Source organism: Rhopalosiphum padi, chromosome 1 (genome assembly GCF_020882245.1).
Source record: "Rhopalosiphum padi isolate XX-2018 chromosome 1, ASM2088224v1, whole genome shotgun sequence".
Classification (NCBI taxonomy): Eukaryota; Metazoa; Arthropoda; class Insecta; order Hemiptera; family Aphididae; genus Rhopalosiphum; species Rhopalosiphum padi.
The window spans coordinates 8885045-8906030 of record NC_083597.1 but is presented as its reverse complement, the minus strand read 5'-3'; the positions used below and the strand labels follow the sequence as shown (position 1 = coordinate 8906030).

At 25.6% G+C, this 20986-nt stretch overlaps 1 protein-coding gene, 2 long non-coding RNA genes and 1 pseudogene across 3 annotated transcripts; 1 reads left to right on the top strand and 3 right to left on the bottom strand.

Moving 5' to 3' along the window:
- Window positions 1-546: 546 nt before the first annotated feature.
- Window positions 547-2358, bottom strand: LOC132917491 (uncharacterized). Its single transcript, XR_009660291.1, has 3 exons — window positions 1845-2358; window positions 1051-1730; window positions 547-957 (listed from the first exon to the last, which is right to left on the bottom strand). It is a non-coding gene; the product is annotated as an uncharacterized LOC132917491 (long non-coding RNA).
- Window positions 2359-2978: 620 nt separating this feature from the next.
- LOC132931798 (uncharacterized) lies at window positions 2979-4150 on the bottom strand (annotated as a pseudogene).
- Window positions 4151-4175: 25 nt separating this feature from the next.
- Window positions 4176-4990, bottom strand: LOC132931799 (uncharacterized). The gene is made up of 2 exons (XR_009662778.1): window positions 4822-4990; window positions 4176-4380 (listed from the first exon to the last, which is right to left on the bottom strand). It is a non-coding gene; the product is annotated as an uncharacterized LOC132931799 (long non-coding RNA).
- An 815-nt stretch (window positions 4991-5805) lies between these two features.
- LOC132931797 (small ubiquitin-related modifier 2-like) lies at window positions 5806-7650 on the top strand. The gene is made up of 3 exons (XM_060997813.1): window positions 5806-5991; window positions 6874-6993; window positions 7308-7650. The coding sequence occupies exons 1-3, from the start codon at window positions 5974-5976 to the stop codon at window positions 7443-7445; spliced, it is 276 nt and encodes a 91-aa protein (XP_060853796.1). The 5' UTR covers window positions 5806-5973; the 3' UTR covers window positions 7446-7650.
- Window positions 7651-20986: the final 13336 nt, after the last annotated feature.

Below are 20986 nucleotides of genomic sequence, written 5' to 3'. Positions count from 1 at the left end.
AAATACAATTTAGACTTTAGAGCATTTACAATTTATTAAGTATCTGAATTATATTTTTAATATCTGACATGTTATTTGAGGTACATTTTGATAAGGATTTCGTATTGATAAAGTTAAGCAAATACTAGGGCATTATGCACACAGCCGACCAGTCGAAAAAAATCTTTTCTATTGAAGACTTAAATTCAGTTGGAATTGAAAACTATGATTTTATTTCCTAATATATTCAACTGAGACTTTAAATATTGAATCAATAACAGTAAATAGGTACATAATAAATAAATAATTCATATTTTAATTTGATACATTTTTACAACATTATTGAATAAAAAAAAACAACTTGCATCCTTATGTTATTTTAATTTAAAACATCAAATAAAATATAACTGTAGGTAAATATCTATTTATAATACATTATAGTCATATGAATTATAGGTACTTATTACTTATAAATAAAAAATAAACCATTTGTAAATTTTATTTAACTTCAAAACATCTTATTTTGTTTTAAAAAAATTAAGTTTTCAAACATATCATCACCCAGTCTATAGCGTTTTAAGGTAATTACATTTCCACCAATACTAAATAACCTTGCTACAGGTGCACTAGTGGGTAAACTTGTATCAAACTAAATGAATTTGGATAGTACTTTAGGAAATGTAAATAAACTTTTAAATTAACATTTTTGTTTTTTAAGAAATTTAAAAGTTCTTGATCCGAGGTTATATTTTATTATAATAGCTTTTTGTTGGTAAACAAAAAAAAATCTTTATTTGAACAGAATCAGAATCTCTATCTGAATTACCATCAGATACTTCATTTTCAGAACATGAAAACTCAGTTTTTAAAAATAATTCTGCATTCAATTTGTCGTTACCTTCCAGCTAATTTAATTTAAATCTTGGAATAAGACATGCAGCAATCACTAATTATTTTTCCATCCATATGTGATCAAATCTAAAACACCAGCAACATAATAATATTAATTAAGAATAACCGTTAATATATTAAATAATAATTTATTTAATTTTCTAATTTAATCATACAAACCTTTTTTTTATTGATCTTAAAACAGCTTCCTATAGAAGTGTACAATACGTCATAGGTTTACATTGTCTACTTTAATACATCTCTAAAACATGTAAAATTCGAAGCAGATATCCCATATACACATAGCTTATTCACCTTGTAAGAAATCTAAAAACTCTGCGAATGGTCCAAATATATCACAAAATTCATTAATGAATAAAGCTTCTTCCTTTAATATTCATAATAATGTAATAAAATCTAGGACTTGGTTCAATTTTTCTAAGCCACCCGGTTTTTTTTAATTGAAGTAATGCATCATACATGGAATTCCATCTTGTTTTAATAGGTACTTTGAAATACACATTAAGTACTTCATGAATTTTTTCTGCCACAATTGTTGAGTGATTTTGTTTTGACAAAGAGTTTTCTGTAGAGCTTTTTGAGTTGAAGAACATCAGCCTTTCTTTCATTTTCATTGAACCATTTTTCAGGATCTTTTGTTGCGACCAAGTTCAAAGTATGACTCACATATCGTCAGTGAGACGACAAACTAACTTCATTTACATAATCATTTTCTGCACCACCTTCAGCATTTTCAATTATACTAGTTAAATCAATTTCAAATTTACTCTATTTCTTCATCATTATTCTGATCTTCAACGAATAAGTTTTCCTCATAATTTTTATCAATTCAAAAAACCCTAAATGTTTTAACAAAATTGCTACCATTATCAGCACTAGTTACTTTATTTTGAATTTTGTATTTAACGTTTATATTATATTATATTTGGCTATTATATCAAAAGTATGCCTACCTTTTATCACTGCACAAGCTAATGATGCACCTTTTCTAACTAACATTGTTGTATTAATCCAATGGGCTGTTATGCCAAGGTAAGATTTTTTTTATCTTGGGTCCAACAATCTGCGGTTTCTTATATTCAATATTTGACAGTGCTTTAGTAATATGATTTACTATTGAATCAGCTGCAGAGTTTAACCGTGTTTTTAATGTTTTTGAACACATTACACTTAATGATTTTGGTAGTCCCAACCTAATTAAATTTAAAAATACTGGCTTGTCAATAATATTAATTGGCTGTGTATTATGAACAACAAATTTAATTATTGCTGAGTCCAGTTGCTTTTGGGTAATTATTTCATTTCCAGTACCAATTCTGTATAATGTAGACTGTATGAGATTGCTCGATTTAGCATCCGTCAGTGGATTTTTTTTGTTACTGTATCTTCATAATTTTGAATATTTTGTAAGCAATTAGTTTTTTACCACATCTGTATCAGCTAAAAACTCTGCATACTTATATATATATATATGAATTTTCTGAAAAAAAATAAGTAGGTAATTTATATTTAGATTTTAGGTACTTAAAATATGAATTGTTTACCTACCAAAGAGTAAATAATTAAATTACCTACATAAATAAAGTAGGTAAATAACTTCCCAGTAAACATGCCAATGTCTATTATATATGATTTATTAGATCAAAGTATCTATTTTTTATGTGTAATAGATGTTCTTTTTATGTTCCAAAATAAGTCTAAATGAGACAGCTATTTAAAATCTCTAAGTGAATATTGTTAATACGTATTTAAGATGGTCTTTTATTGGTATACAAACTAGCATTTTAGGTGTATATAAAATATCTATTATTTGTGTAGGATTATGATACATGACTAATTAATACAATTTAATTTAATATAGTCTTTAGTCTTAAACTATAATCTTTATGTTTACCATTATTGACTAATAAGTCCACTTATTTATTATTATACATTTTGAGGTAAATGTACATGTTTACAGTTGGATAGGCATTAAATGTAATTAATATATTCAAAAATAAAAATTAATAACTACACAAAATTAATTAATTTTAATAAGTATAAATAAATAATAACTAATAATTGGAAAAGTGCGCACTCCCATAAAATACATAATATGTAAATTATATTATGATAAAATAACAATTTAACATGTTAAGTTAAAATTAAACTGTTGTAATGAAAGCTTTTAAGCTTTCTTTAATAATATTTACAATAAAATATACATTTATATTTAGTCAATTTAAAAAAAAAAACTGTTATGAATTATAAATCATAATAATACACTATATACACTTCCTACCAACCACAATACCACTTAATATTATTATTTATTACTTTTATATTTGTCCTGAGTTGATGCTAAGCGTAACCAATTTTTAATTCTGCATCTAACCTCATCTTCGGATCCTGTTGGATCTTTCATCATAGTTACATCTTGAAAAGTTAAAATAATAGTATAATTAATTTGAGTAAGTAACTAGTATTTTTAAGTTAAAAATGGTCTTACCAAATACAATGCTAAACATTATCAAATCTTTGAAAACATGTTTTCCAGAATTTCGGCCATCTAAGTGTAGTTAGATGCGCAATGGTCTGTTAATAATGTTCTTAATACCAATGTGGTAGTGTCATTCTGCAATCTTTCCCCACATTGCTGTAATCTACTGATCTAAAATTAAAATTAAATTTGAATTACTGTTTTATTATGGTAGTTTTTAATAATTGGATGAGTGATTTAATTAATATCATTAGTTGTCGTGAAGCAGACAATTGTAATTTTTCTTCGATATCACACACTTCAGCTATAGATTTAGCAGGTAGAATAAAATGTTCAGAACATTTTTGTCTGATTGTTGATTGAGGTTAGATTCTTCATTGCTAATGATTAATGTTGTTAATAATTTAATAATTTATTGGTTATCTGTTGACCTCGTACAATTTGTTAGACTAACAAAATTTTCTGTTGTAATAAATGTATTGTAGTATGTGACAAATCCACGGCTCCGGGTGATGAAGGCTAATACTGTTCATTTTCTACAAAATAAAATATAAATATGTAACACATAACTATAATATGTATGACATTTATGCTTATGCAGAAGAAAATATTTACCTTCATTATGAGATTCATTATAATTTTCAAACATTGGTGGTGAAAACAATTGTCAGAAATTGTTTCTGTTGGTAACTGATCTACAATACATTTGATATTAATAATTGATAAGTCAGTAAGCAATAATTTTGTAACATACATTATTTAGTTTTAAATACCTTGTAACCTAGCACATAAAAAAATCCATACCAAGGGATCTTATCCAAGTAGCTGGTTTGGTTTCTGGTTCTGGCATAGTTATCATTGATGGTGAATCTCATTCTGAATCTGAATTCCTTTTCCAATATTGGGTTTCTTTTTACGAGTTCCACGACCCCGGTTTTCAATATTCGAGCTTTTATCATCATCATTATTGTCATATTATGGTAATTTACTTCTAGCTTTCTCATATGTTTCTATAATTAAAATATATTAGGTACTGATAAATAAAATATAATTTATATTAACAAACTTCTCGCAGAAAGTTTAATCACATCAGATGGATTACATTCATTTAGAATTTTAAGTAATTGGGTAGTTACATTAAGAGGGACACAGTTAATTAAAACGCATTGTGCTAGTTTACATTGAAGAGCATTTTGTTCATACATTTTACTACTACCCTCTATATCAATTTCACTTTCAGATGAGATAGTTTTAATATCACTTTCATAGGAGGTAATGTTAAAATCGTTCAAACTATTTTCGTGTTCTATTTTTTCAATTAAATGTTCTGGTGTTGCAGTACTTTTTATTATTTCAGGGCCGTTTAGTCCATTTATACTATTTAATCGTCTATACCATTGAGCTCGACCTAAGTGTTTAAAATCTTTAAAAGGATGTTTAGGCATACTTACAATATCAATTTAAATTTTGGTGTGAGGCTGATCTTGATGTTGTACACCGTATACTGCTAGGTCACAGTTACAGAATAAAATAAACTACAGTACGCAGATACAAAGTACAAAGTAGTGTGAAAACTGTGAGTGACGACGAGAGTTATCACTTTATCAGACATTCTGACAATCGATAAATTAAATAACAAAATACCCATATTAAATTAATAATAAATTAATAAATAATAACATAATAATATCAAGTATTAACTATGGAGTAGAATGTAGACTGTGAGTGTCACTGTGATAACTTATATTGTTATTTATTGATAAAAATTTGATAGTGAGATACATGGCCCCTCCACTACAAAAAACATATTACAGTCTACCTACTACAGTTGCCGCACACCAAGATCCAGGGCTGCGCAGCTGTTATAGCGGCTATAAAATATTAATATATACGTCTATTATACATAAATATGCTATCTACAAATTTTTGTATTGTTTGTTCTATAACAATCATCTAATAAAAAACATATTTTTATGTTAAATAAAATGTATTGTTTTTTATGTCTAATAGAAGTATTCTGCTATTAATTGTTTCCCTTCCACCACATCATTTGTTTTAATTTTATTCAATATTTGTAATTAGGAAATATTTATTTTTTTGTAATTTTCAATACTTATACATTTTTTCAATATTTACATATTTTGGATTTTTTATTCCATATTTTAAGAAAAATTGATACATATTATATTGATTTATTTATTACAATAAAATCCCCTCCCTAGTCATTACCTAAAGATCTATGCTCAAAAATTATTGGATTATTTTGTAATGACATTTAATAAAATATATGGAAGCTTCAATGTTTCTTATAACATATATCGCCACAGTTTGAATAGTTTGAATTCTAACCTCAAATTATAAATCAATAAGTACGGTAATATTGTTCATAGTACGGTAATTTTGTCATATTCTCCCCGCTGACTAGATAACAAACATTGGCAACGCTGCTGCGAAGATCCATTCGTGTGGCGACTGGCGTCTGTGTCTGGTGTGTGACCTACATTGTTCATTATTCTTTGAAGGAGCCCTGTTCTCTTCATCATCTCATCTTCATAGACTTCAACACCGTTCGTCTGTTTTCAATAATTTTTCACAGATCAAAAATGGCTGAAAACACAGGAGTAAGTATAAACAAGTTAGCATATTGCGCGAAAAATAAAAACACGAGTTGGCGTTCTTTAATGGCTTCGGACGATGGAAAACAATGGTTGATCGCGCCTGTTACCCACCCGTTTTGACGTTTGCTATTGCGCGCCGTACGTTTTGACACCTGATGCCCGCCCGTTTTTTTGTGCTCAAGTCACCATCGTGTCTACGCATATTCCGTCTTAACCTCTGTCTAGTATTTTAAGGAGACGCCATACTCCCATGTGTTGTCTATGTCTTACTAACTTATATACAACATAAAATATATTCTTCTAAACGCAAATTGTTATGATGTACGTTAGTAAGACAGAGACAACATATGTGGGTATGGAGTCCTCTTAAGCGTTTGTTAACGTTTTATTTCATTTCCGCACACGCTCGTTTGTTTCATACACGTATCGTTAAACAATCAAGTTTTTCTAAAATTCAACAGTGCTGATCAACCATGTAATTTTACCATATTGAAGGTCGTTATGTTGATATTCCCAGAAGTGGTGGTACCATTAAATCTGTCAATCATAAGTTTTATAATTTACCTCGAATCTGAAATTTACCACCATCATTGATGTACCTCAATCACTGTTGGCATTTATTATCTTTAACATTCTTTATATGACGATAAGTCAACTGACTTCTGACTTGCATAAGATTTTTTAAGTTCATAATCAAATGGTTATTCAAAATCAATTTTGGATTTTTGTAAAAAAGTGTTTCGATACAATAATAATAACTAGTTAACTGGTTATTGAATTATTATTTTATCTAAATTTTATAAAATTAGAATATTATTTTTAAATTATAATTTTGTTAGTTTATTATTATTAGTTTACATTATTAAAAAATATTTTGTATTTTAGGATTCCCCTCAAATGTTCATTAAAGTTAATGTTCTTGGCGTAGATAATAATGTTATCCAATTTAAAATCAAGACACATTGTCATTTAATAAAGCTCATGAATGCGTACTGCGCAAAATCGGTAAGTATAAGCTATTAAGAAGTAATTAATTGTAATTTATACCATTAGTAACAATTTAACTTAATATTAGACTACATTTTTTTTTAATAGAATATATTTCTTACTTATAACTTGGTGTCATGTTTTTTAATAACATCCATATAATGTTTTATTAACTTGAAAATAATAAATTCTATTTACCATATTGTCTAGATTTTAGAAATAGAAACACTACTATTTTTATCATAGCTAAGATACATATTGTACATTAGTTAAACAGAGATATATTATTGAAGGTAATAAAATTGTTTTTCTGAAATTTTTTAATGTTTTAGGGTTTAGACAGAGCAATAACTAGGTTCAGGTTTAACGGAGCGGCAATTTCTGAAACAAGTACGGCGAATTCTATGGGAATAAAGGATAAAGATGTAATTGAAGTTTTCCAGCATCAGACTGGTGGTGGCCTTTATTAACTACTTATTATTTGACATAATAAAAAAATATTTAAAATAATAAATTAGTATTATATCAAGAACTACATTTGATAGATTAATTGATGTGTGTAGAACATTATAGATAAAATATATACTGTAAAACTTTATTTGTATACCAATTTATTTATACTATTAATATTATTTTCATATTTCTCTAGATTAATAAACTTTTGATATAATTAATGAGGTTTTTTAATTTGTTTTACTATTTTAAATTTTTAAATGATTCATTAAAAGTGTAAAAGACATTATAATTATTAAACGTGAATAATTCTTCTTGAGTAAACGACTGCAATAGCTTAAATAGGAAGACTCCAATATCATTCTGTAACTGAAAAAAAAAAAATAAAATTAGGTTTATCTGAAAATTTTGGTAACAGCCAATTCAATAGGTATAAAGAAAATTATAAACTTAAATATTTACTCATAAAAAGGGGTAATAAATAAAAATAACAATTGATTTCTATGCTCTTTTGAAGATAAAGATCCAAAACATTTAGGATTGTTCAAAATTATTAAACGTGAATATTGATTCTTGATCAAGCGACTTCAAAACCTTAAATAGGATGTCACCAATTTGTTCTGTCTCTGAAAAAAAAAAGAATAAAATTAGGTTTATCTGAAAAATTTGGTAACAGCCAATTCAATGGATATAAAGAAAATTATAATCTGAATTATTTACTCATAAATAGGATTAATCAATCAAAATCACAATTGATTTCTATGCCCTTTTATGACAAAGACCCAAAACATTTAGGATTGTTCAAAATTATTAAACGTGAATATTTCTTCTTGAGTAAACGACTGCAATAGCTTAAATAGGAAGACTCCAATATCATTCTGTAACTGAAAAAAAAAATAATAAAATTAGGTTTATCTGATAAATTTTGGTAACAGCTATTTCAAAATATATAAAGAAAATTATAATCTTAAATATTTAGTCATAAATAGGATTATTCAATCAAAATAACAATTGATTTCTATGCTCTTTTGAAGATAAAGATCCAAAACATTTATAGTTTGTTCAAAATGATTATACGTGAATATTTCTTATTAAGCAAGCGACTGCAATAGCTTAAATAGGAAGACTCCAATATCATTCTGTAACTGAAAAAAAAAAAAAAAAAATTAGGTTTACCTGACAAATTTTGGTAACAGCTATTTCAAAATATATAAAGAAAATTATAATCTTAAATATTTACTCATAAATAGGATTATTCAATCAAAATAACAATTGATTTCTATGCTCTTTTGAAGATAAAGATCCAAAACATTTGGGATTGTTCAAAATTATTAAACGTGAATATTTCTTGTTGAGCAAGCAAATGCAAATCCTTAAATACGATGTCGCCAATTTGTTTTGTCTCTGAAAAAAAAAAGTATAAAATTAGGTTTATCTAACAAATTTTGGTAACAGCCAATTCAATAGATATAATGAAAATTATAAGTTTAATTATTTACTCATAAATAGGATTAATCAATCAAAATCACAATTGATTTCTATGCCCTTTTATGACAAAGACCCAAAACATTTAGGATTGTTCAAAATTATTAAACGTGAATATTTCTTCTTGAGTAAACGACTGCAATAGCTTAAATAGGAAGACTCCAATATCATTCTGTAACTGAAAAAAAAAAATAATAAAATTAGGTTTATCTGACAAATTTTGGTAACAGCTATTTCAAAATATATAAAGAAAATTATAATCTTAAATATTTACTCATAAACAGGATTATTCAATCAAAATAACAATTGATTTCTATGCTCTTTTGAAGATAAAGATCCAAAACATTTATAGTTTGTTCAAAATGATTATACGTGAATATTTCTTATTAAGCAAGCGACTGCAATAGCTTAAATAGGAAGAATCTAATATCATTCTGTAACTGAAAAAAAAATAATAAAATTAGATTTACCTGAAAATTTTGGTAACAGCCAATTCAATAGGTATAAAGAAAATTATAAACTTAAATATTTACTCATTAAAAGGGTTAATAAATAAAAATAACAATTGGTTTCTATGCTCTTTTGATGACAAAGACCCCAAACATTTAGAAGATTGTTAAAAATTTTTAAACGTAAATATTTCTTCTTGAGCAAGCGAATGCAATAGCTTAAATAGGAAGACTCCAATATCATTCTGTAACTGATAAAAAAAAAAATAAAATTAGGTTTATCTGACAAATTTTGGTAACAGCTATTTCAAAATATATAAAGAAAATTATAATCTTAAATATTTACTCATAAATAGGATTATTCAATCAAAATAACAATTGATTTCTATGCTCTTTTGAAGATAAAGATCCAAAACATTTATAGTTTGTTCAAAATTATTATACGTGAATATTTCTTGTTGAGCAAGCGACTGCAAAACCTTAAATACGATGCTGCCAATTTGTTCTGCCACTGAAAAAAAAAGCATAAAATTAGGTTTATTTAACACATTTTGGTAATAGCCAATTCAATAGATATAATGAAAATTATGAGTTTAATTATTTACTCATAAAAAGGATTAATCAATCAAAATCACAATTGATTTCTATGCCCTTTTATGACAAAGACCCAAAACATTTAGGATTGTTAAAAATTATTAAACGTAAATATTGCTTCTTGATCAAGCGACTTCAAAACCTTAAATAGGATGTCACCATTTTGTTCTGTCTCTGAAAAAAAAAAGAATAAAATTAGGTTTATCTGAAAAATTTGGTAACAGCCAATTCAATGGATATAAAGAAAATAATAATCTGAAATATTTACTCATAAATAGGATTATTCAATCAAAATAACAATTGATTTCTATGCTCTTTTGAAGATAAAGATCCAAAACATTTATAGTTTGTTCAAAATGATTATACGTGAATATTTCTTGTTCAACAAGCGATTGCAATAGCTTAAATAGGAAGACTCCAATATCATTCTGTAACTGAAAAAAAAAATAATAAAATTAGCTAAATTAAACAAATCTGGGTAATTGCGACATCAATAGATATAATAAAAATTAAAAGTTTTATTATTTACTCATGAATAGGATTAATCAATCAAAATAACAATTGATTTCTATGTTCTTTCGATGACAATGACCCAAAACATTTAGGATTGTTCAGAATTATTAAACTTGAATATTTCTTCTTGAGTATACGACTGCAATAGCTTAAATAGGAAGAGTCCAATATCATTCTGTAACTGAAAAAAACAAATAAAATAAGGTTTATCTGAAAATTTTGATAACAGCCAATTCAATAGATATAAAGAAAATTAAAAACGTAAATATTTACTCATAAAAAGGATTAATAAATAAAAATGACAATTGAATTCTATGCGCATTTGAAGATAAAGGTCCAAAACGTTTATAGTTTGTCCAAAATTATTATACGTGAATATTTCTTCTTGAGCAAGCGACTTCAAAACCTTAAATTGGATGTCATCAATTTGTTCTGTCTCTGAAAAAAAAAAGAATAAGATTAGGTTTATCTGACAAATTTTGGTAACAGCCAATTCAATAGATATAAAGAAAATTAAAAACGTAAATATTTACTCATAAATAGGATTATTCACTCAAAATAACAATTGATTTCTATGCTCTTTTGAAGATAAAGATCCGAAACATTTAGAGTTTGTTCAAAATTATTATACGTGAATATTTCTTGTTCAGCAAGCGACTGCAAAACTTTAAATAAGATGTCACCAATGTGTTCTGTCTCTGAAAAAAATAAGAATAAAATTAGGTTTATCTGAAAAATTTGGTAACAGCCAATTCAATGGATATAAAGAAAATTATAATCTGAAATATTTACTCAAAAATAGAATTATTCAATCAAAATAACAATTGATTTCTATGCTCTTTTGAAGATAAAGATCCAAAACATTTATAGTTTGTTCAAAATGATTATACGTGAATATTTCTTCTTGAGCAAGCGACTGCAATAGCTTAAATAGGAAGACTCCAATATCATTCTGTAACTGAAAAAAAAATAATAAAATTAGCTAAATTAAACAAATCTGGGTAATTGCGACATCAATAGATAAAATAAAAATTAAAAGTTTGATTATTTACTCATAAATAGGATTAATCAATCAAAATCACAATTGATTTCTATGCCCTTTTATGACAAAGACCCAAAACATTTAGGATTGTTAAAAATTATTAAACGTAAATCTTTCTTCTTGAGCAAGCGACTGCAATAGCTTAAATTGGAAGAATCTAATATCATTCTGTAACTGAAAAAAAAAGAATAAAATTAGGTTTACCTGACAAATTTTGGTAACAGCTATTTCAAAATATATAAAGAAAATTATAATCTTAAATATTTACTCATAAATAGGATTATTCAATCAAAATAACAATTGATTTCTATGTTCTTTCGATGACAATGACCCAAAACATTTAGGATTGTTCAAAAATATTAAACTTGAATATTTCTTCTTGATCAAGCGACTTCAATAGCTTAAATAGGAAGACTCCAATATCATTCTGTAACTGAAAAAAAAAATAATAAAATTAGGTTTATCTGATAAATTTTGGTAACAGCTATTTCAAAATATATAAAGAAAATTATAATCTTAAATATTTAGTCATAAATAGGATTATTCAATCAAAATAACAATTGATTTCTATGCTCTTTTGAAGATAAAGATCCAAAACATTTATAGTTTGTTCAAAATGATTATACGTGAATATTTCTTATTAAGCAAGCGACTGCAATAGCTTAAATAGGAAGACTCCAATATCATTCTGTAACTGAAAAAAAAAAAAAAAAATTAGGTTTACCTGACAAATTTTGGTAACAGCTATTTCAAAATATATAAAGAAAATTATAATCTTAAATATTTACTCATAAATAGGATTATTCAATCAAAATAACAATTGATTTCTATGCTCTTTTGAAGATAAAGATCCAAAACATTTGGGATTGTTCAAAATTATTAAACGTGAATATTTCTTGTTGAGCAAGCAAATGCAAATCCTTAAATACGATGTCGCCAATTTGTTTTGTCTCTGAAAAAAAAAAGTATAAAATTAGGTTTATCTAACAAATTTTGGTAACAGCCAATTCAATAGATATAATGAAAATTATAAGTTTAATTATTTACTCATAAATAGGATTAATCAATCAAAATCACAATTGATTTCTATGCCCTTTTATGACAAAGACCCAAAACATTTAGGATTGTTCAAAATTATTAAACGTGAATATTTCTTCTTGAGTAAACGACTGCAATAGCTTAAATAGGAAGACTCCAATATCATTCTGTAACTGAAAAAAAAAAATAATAAAATTAGGTTTATCTGACAAATTTTGGTAACAGCTATTTCAAAATATATAAAGAAAATTATAATCTTAAATATTTACTCATAAACAGGATTATTCAATCAAAATAACAATTGATTTCTATGCTCTTTTGAAGATAAAGATCCAAAACATTTATAGTTTGTTCAAAATGATTATACGTGAATATTTCTTATTAAGCAAGCGACTGCAATAGCTTAAATAGGAAGAATCTAATATCATTCTGTAACTGAAAAAAAAATAATAAAATTAGATTTACCTGAAAATTTTGGTAACAGCCAATTCAATAGGTATAAAGAAAATTATAAACTTAAATATTTACTCATTAAAAGGGTTAATAAATAAAAATAACAATTGGTTTCTATGCTCTTTTGATGACAAAGACCCCAAACATTTAGAAGATTGTTAAAAATTTTTAAACGTAAATATTTCTTCTTGAGCAAGCGAATGCAATAGCTTAAATAGGAAGACTCCAATATCATTCTGTAACTGATAAAAAAAAAAATAAAATTAGGTTTATCTGACAAATTTTGGTAACAGCTATTTCAAAATATATAAAGAAAATTATAATCTTAAATATTTACTCATAAATAGGATTATTCAATCAAAATAACAATTGATTTCTATGCTCTTTTGAAGATAAAGATCCAAAACATTTATAGTTTGTTCAAAATTATTATACGTGAATATTTCTTGTTGAGCAAGCGACTGCAAAACCTTAAATACGATGCTGCCAATTTGTTCTGCCACTGAAAAAAAAAGCATAAAATTAGGTTTATTTAACACATTTTGGTAATAGCCAATTCAATAGATATAATGAAAATTATGAGTTTAATTATTTACTCATAAAAAGGATTAATCAATCAAAATCACAATTGATTTCTATGCCCTTTTATGACAAAGACCCAAAACATTTAGGATTGTTAAAAATTATTAAACGTAAATATTGCTTCTTGATCAAGCGACTTCAAAACCTTAAATAGGATGTCACCATTTTGTTCTGTCTCTGAAAAAAAAAAGAATAAAATTAGGTTTATCTGAAAAATTTGGTAACAGCCAATTCAATGGATATAAAGAAAATAATAATCTGAAATATTTACTCATAAATAGGATTATTCAATCAAAATAACAATTGATTTCTATGCTCTTTTGAAGATAAAGATCCAAAACATTTATAGTTTGTTCAAAATGATTATACGTGAATATTTCTTGTTCAACAAGCGATTGCAATAGCTTAAATAGGAAGACTCCAATATCATTCTGTAACTGAAAAAAAAAATAATAAAATTAGCTAAATTAAACAAATCTGGGTAATTGCGACATCAATAGATATAATAAAAATTAAAAGTTTTATTATTTACTCATGAATAGGATTAATCAATCAAAATAACAATTGATTTCTATGTTCTTTCGATGACAATGACCCAAAACATTTAGGATTGTTCAGAATTATTAAACTTGAATATTTCTTCTTGAGTATACGACTGCAATAGCTTAAATAGGAAGAGTCCAATATCATTCTGTAACTGAAAAAAACAAATAAAATAAGGTTTATCTGAAAATTTTGATAACAGCCAATTCAATAGATATAAAGAAAATTAAAAACGTAAATATTTACTCATAAAAAGGATTAATAAATAAAAATGACAATTGAATTCTATGCGCATTTGAAGATAAAGGTCCAAAACGTTTATAGTTTGTCCAAAATTATTATACGTGAATATTTCTTCTTGAGCAAGCGACTTCAAAACCTTAAATTGGATGTCATCAATTTGTTCTGTCTCTGAAAAAAAAAAGAATAAGATTAGGTTTATCTGACAAATTTTGGTAACAGCCAATTCAATAGATATAAAGAAAATTAAAAACGTAAATATTTACTCATAAATAGGATTATTCACTCAAAATAACAATTGATTTCTATGCTCTTTTGAAGATAAAGATCCGAAACATTTAGAGTTTGTTCAAAATTATTATACGTGAATATTTCTTGTTCAGCAAGCGACTGCAAAACTTTAAATAAGATGTCACCAATGTGTTCTGTCTCTGAAAAAAATAAGAATAAAATTAGGTTTATCTGAAAAATTTGGTAACAGCCAATTCAATGGATATAAAGAAAATTATAATCTGAAATATTTACTCAAAAATAGAATTATTCAATCAAAATAACAATTGATTTCTATGCTCTTTTGAAGATAAAGATCCAAAACATTTATAGTTTGTTCAAAATGATTATACGTGAATATTTCTTCTTGAGCAAGCGACTGCAATAGCTTAAATAGGAAGACTCCAATATCATTCTGTAACTGAAAAAAAAATAATAAAATTAGCTAAATTAAACAAATCTGGGTAATTGCGACATCAATAGATAAAATAAAAATTAAAAGTTTGATTATTTACTCATAAATAGGATTAATCAATCAAAATCACAATTGATTTCTATGCCCTTTTATGACAAAGACCCAAAACATTTAGGATTGTTAAAAATTATTAAACGTAAATCTTTCTTCTTGAGCAAGCGACTGCAATAGCTTAAATTGGAAGAATCTAATATCATTCTGTAACTGAAAAAAAAAGAATAAAATTAGGTTTACCTGACAAATTTTGGTAACAGCTATTTCAAAATATATAAAGAAAATTATAATCTTAAATATTTACTCATAAATAGGATTATTCAATCAAAATAACAATTGATTTCTATGTTCTTTCGATGACAATGACCCAAAACATTTAGGATTGTTCAAAAATATTAAACTTGAATATTTCTTCTTGATCAAGCGACTTCAATAGCTTAAATAGGAAGACTCCAATATCATTCTGTAACTGAAAAAAACAAATAAAATTAGGTTTATCTGAAAATTTTGGTAACAGCCAATTCAATAGATATAAAGAAAATTAAAAACGTAAATATTTACTCATAAATAGGATTATTCACTCAAAATAACAATTGATTTCTATGCTCTTTTGAAGATAAAGGTCCAAAACGTTTATAGTTTGTCCAAAATTATTATACGTGAATATTTCTTCTTGAGCAAGCGACTTCAAAACCTTAAATTGGATGTCATCAATTTGTTCTGTCTCTGAAAAAAAAAAGAATAAGATTAGGTTTATCTGACAAATTTTGGTAACAGCCAATTCAATAGATATAAAGAAAATTAAAAACGTAAATATTTACTCATAAATAGGATTATTCACTCAAAATAACAATTGATTTCTATGCTCTTTTGAAGATAAAGATCCGAAACATTTAGAGTTTGTTCAAAATTATTATACGTGAATATTTCTTGTTCAGCAAGCGACTGCAAAACTTTAAATAAGATGTCACCAATGTGTTCTGTCTCTGAAAAAAATAAGAATAAAATTAGGTTTATCTGAAAAATTTGGTAACAGCCAATTCAATGGATATAAAGAAAATTATAATCTGAAATATTTACTCAAAAATAGAATTATTCAATCAAAATAACAATTGATTTCTATGCTCTTTTGAAGATAAAGATCCAAAACATTTATAGTTTGTTCAAAATGATTATACGTGAATATTTCTTCTTGAGCAAGCGACTGCAATAGCTTAAATAGGAAGACTCCAATATCATTCTGTAACTGAAAAAAAAATAATAAAATTAGCTAAATTAAACAAATCTGGGTAATTGCGACATCAATAGATAAAATAAAAATTAAAAGTTTGATTATTTACTCATAAATAGGATTAATCAATCAAAATCACAATTGATTTCTATGCCCTTTTATGACAAAGACCCAAAACATTTAGGATTGTTAAAAATTATTAAACGTAAATCTTTCTTCTTGAGCAAGCGACTGCAATAGCTTAAATTGGAAGAATCTAATATCATTCTGTAACTGAAAAAAAAAGAATAAAATTAGGTTTACCTGACAAATTTTGGTAACAGCTATTTCAAAATATATAAAGAAAATTATAATCTTAAATATTTACTCATAAATAGGATTATTCAATCAAAATAACAATTGATTTCTATGTTCTTTCGATGACAATGACCCAAAACATTTAGGATTGTTCAAAAATATTAAACTTGAATATTTCTTCTTGATCAAGCGACTTCAATAGCTTAAATAGGAAGACTCCAATATCATTCTGTAACTGAAAAAAACAAATAAAATTAGGTTTATCTGAAAATTTTGGTAACAGCCAATTCAATAGATATAAAGAAAATTAAAAACGTAAATATTTACTCATAAATAGGATTATTCACTCAAAATAACAATTGATTTCTATGCTCTTTTGAAGATAAAGATCCAAAACATTTAGAGTTTGTTCAAAATTATTTTACGTGAATATTTCTTATTGAGCAAGCGACTGCAAATCCTTAAAAACGATGTCACCAATTTGTTCTGTCTCTGAAAAAAAGCATAAAATTAGGTTTATCTAACAAATTTTAGTAACAGCCAATTCAAAATATATAAAGAAAATTAAAATCTTAAATATTTACTCATAAATAGGATTATTCAATCAAAATCACAATTGATTTCTATGCCCTTTTATGACAAAGACCCAAAACATTTAGGATTGTTAAAAATTATAAAACGTAAATATTGATTCTTGATCAAGCGACTTCAAAACCTTAAATAGGATGTCACCAATTTGTTCTGTCTCTGAAAAAAAAAAGAATAAAATTAGGTTTATCTGAAAAATTTGGTAACAGCCAATTCAATAGATATAAAGAAAATTATAATCTGAAATATTTACTCATAACTAGGATTATTCAATCAAAATAACAATTGATTTCTATGTTCTTTCGATGACAATGACCCAAAACATTTAGGATTGTTCAAAATTATTAAACTTGAATATTTCTTCTTGAGTATACGACTGCAATAGCTTAAATAGGAAGACTCCAATATCATTCTGTAACTGAAAAAAAAAAATATAAAATTAGGTTTATCTGAAAATTTTGGTAACAGCCAATTCAATAGGTATAAAGAAAATTATAAACTTAAATATTTACTCATTAAAAGGGTTAATAAATAAAAATAACAATTAGTTTCTATGCTCTTTTGATGACAAAGACCCCAAACATTTAGAAGATTGTTAAAAATTTTTAAACGTAAATATTTCTTCTTGAGCAAGCGAATGCAATAGCTTAAATAGGAAGACTCCAATATCATTCTGTAACTGATGAAAAAAAAAATAAAATTAGGTTTATCTGACAAATTTTGGTAACAGTTATTTCAAAATATATAAAGAAAATTATAATCTTAAATATTTACTCATAAATAGGATTATTCAATCAAAATAACAATTGATTTCTATGCTCTTTTGAAGATAAAGATCCAAAATATTTATAGTTTGTTCAAAATTATTATACGTGAATATTTCTTGTTGAGCAAGCGACTGCAAAACCTTAAATACGATGCCGCCAATTTGTTCTGCCACTGAAAAAAAAAGCATAAAATTAGGTTTATTTAACACATTTTGGTAATAGCCAATTCAATAGATATAATGAAAATTATGAGTTTAATTATTTACTCATAAAAAGGATTAATCAATCAAAATCACAATTGATTTCTATGCCCTTTTATGACAAAGACCCAAAACATTTAGGATTGTTAAAAATTATTAAACGTAAATATTGCTTCTTGATCAAGAGACTTCAAAACCTTAAATAGGATGTCACCATTTTGTTCTGTCTCTGAAAAAAAAAAGAATAAAATTAGGTTTATCTGAAAAATTTGGTAACAGCCAATTCAATGGATATAAAGAAAATAATAATCTTAAATATTTACTCCTAAAATTGATTAATAAATCAAAATAACAATTGATTTCTATGTTCTTTCGATGACAATGACCCAAAACATTTAGGATTGTTCAAAATTATTAAACTTGAATATTTCTTCTTGATCAAGCGACTTCAATAGCTTAAATAGGAAGACTCCAATATCATTCTGTAACTGAAAAAAACAAATAAAATTAGGTTTATCTGAAAATTTTGGTAACAGCCAATTCAATAGATATAAAGAAAATTAAAAACGTAAAAATTTACTCATAAAAAGGATTAATAAATAAAAATGACAATTGATTTCTATGCGCTTTTGAAGATAAAGATCCAAAACGTTTATAGTTTGTTCAAAATTATTATACGTGAATATTTCTTCTTGAGCAAGCGACTTCAAAACCTTAAATTGGATGTCACCAATTTGTTCTGTCTCTGAAAAAAAAAAGTATAAGATTAGGTTTATCTGACAAATTTTGGTAACAGCTATTTCAAAATATATTAAGAAAATTAAAATCTTAAATATTTACTTATAAATAGGATTATTCAATCAAAATAACAATTGATTTCTATGCTCTTTTGAAGATAAAGATCCAAAACATTTAGAGTTTGTTCAAAATTATTATACGTGAATATTTCTTATTGAGCAAGCGACTGCGAATCCTTAAAAACGATGTCGCCAATTTGTTCTGTCTCTGAAAAAATAGCATAAAATTAGGTTTATCTAACAAATTTTGGTAACAGCCAATTCAATAGATATAATGAAAATTATAAGTTTACTTATTAACTCATAAAGAGGATTAATCAATCAAAATCACAATTGATTTCTATGCTCTTTTGAAGATAAAGATCCAAAACATTTAGAGTTTGTTCAAAATTATTATACGTGAATATTTCTTAATGAGCAAGCGAATGCAAATCCTTAAATACGATGTCGCCAATTTGTTCTGTCTCTGAAAAAAAAAGTATAAAATTAGGTTTATCTGAAAATTTTGGTAACAGCCAATTCAATAGGTATAAAGAAAATTATAAACTTAAATATTTACTCATTAAGAGGGTTAATAAATAAAAATAACAATTAGTTTCTATGCTCTTTTGATGACAAAGACCCCAAACATTTAGAAGATTGTTAAAAATTTTTAAACGTAAATATTTCTTCTTGAGCAAGCGAATGCAATAGCTTAAATAGGAAGACTCCAATATCATTCTGTAACTGATGAAAAAAAAAATAAAATTAGGTTTATCTGACAAATTTTGGTAACAGTTATTTCAAAATATATAAAGAAAATTATAATCTTAAATATTTACTCATAAATAGGATTATTCAATCAAAATAACAATTGATTTCTATGCTCTTTTGAAGATAAAGATCCAAAATATTTATAGTTTGTTCAAAATTATTATACGTGAATATTTCTTGTTGAGCAAGCGACTGCAAAACCTTAAATACGATGCCGCCAATTTGTTCTGCCACTGAAAAAAAAAGCATAAAATTAGGTTTATTTAACACATTTTGGTAATAGCCAATTCAATAGATATAATGAAAATTATGAGTTTAATTATTTACTCATAAAAAGGATTAATCAATCAAAATCACAATTGATTTCTATGCCCTTTTATGACAAAGACCCAAAACATTTAGGATTGTTAAAAATTATTAAACGTAAATATTGCTTCTTGATCAAGAGACTTCAAAACCTTAAATAGGATGTCACCATTTTGTTCTGTCTCTGAAAAAAAAAAGAATAAAATTAGGTTTATCTGAAAAATTTGGTAACAGCCAATTCAATGGATATAAAGAAAATAATAATCTTAAATATTTACTCCTAAAATTGATTAATAAATCAAAATAACAATTGATTTCTATGTTCTTTCGATGACAATGACCCAAAACATTTAGGATTGTTCAAAATTATTAAACTTGAATATTTCTTCTTGATCAAGCGACTTCAATAGCTTAAATAGGAAGACTCCAATATCATTCTGTAACTGAAAAAAACAAATAAAATTAGGTTTATCTGAAAATTTTGGTAACAGCCAATTCAATAGATATAAAGAAAATTAAAAACGTAAAAATTTACTCATAAAAAGGATTAATAAATAAAAATGACAATTGATTTCTATGCGCTTTTGAAGATAAAGATCCAAAACGTTTATAGTTTGTTCAAAATTATTATACGTGAATATTTCTTCTTGAGCAAGCGACTTCAAAACCTTAAATTGGATGTCACCAATTTGTTCTGTCTCTGAAAAAAAAAAGTATAAGATTAGGTTTATCTGACAAATTTTGGTAACAGCTATTTCAAAATATATTAAGAAAATTAAAATCTTAAATATTTACTTATAAATAGGATTATTCAATCAAAATAACAATTGATTTCTATGCTCTTTTGAAGATAAAGATCCAAAACATTTAGAGTTTGTTCAAAATTATTATACGTGAATATTTCTTATTGAGCAAGCGACTGCGAATCCTTAAAAACGATG

What these genes read in the sequence shown, in the direction of transcription:
- LOC132931797 (XM_060997813.1), top strand. An exon ending in ATGCGTACTGCGCAAAATCG is followed by an intron (nt 6,994 to 7,307) that starts GTAAGTATAAGC and finishes TTAATGTTTTAG; the next exon opens with GGTTTAGACAGAGCAATAAC.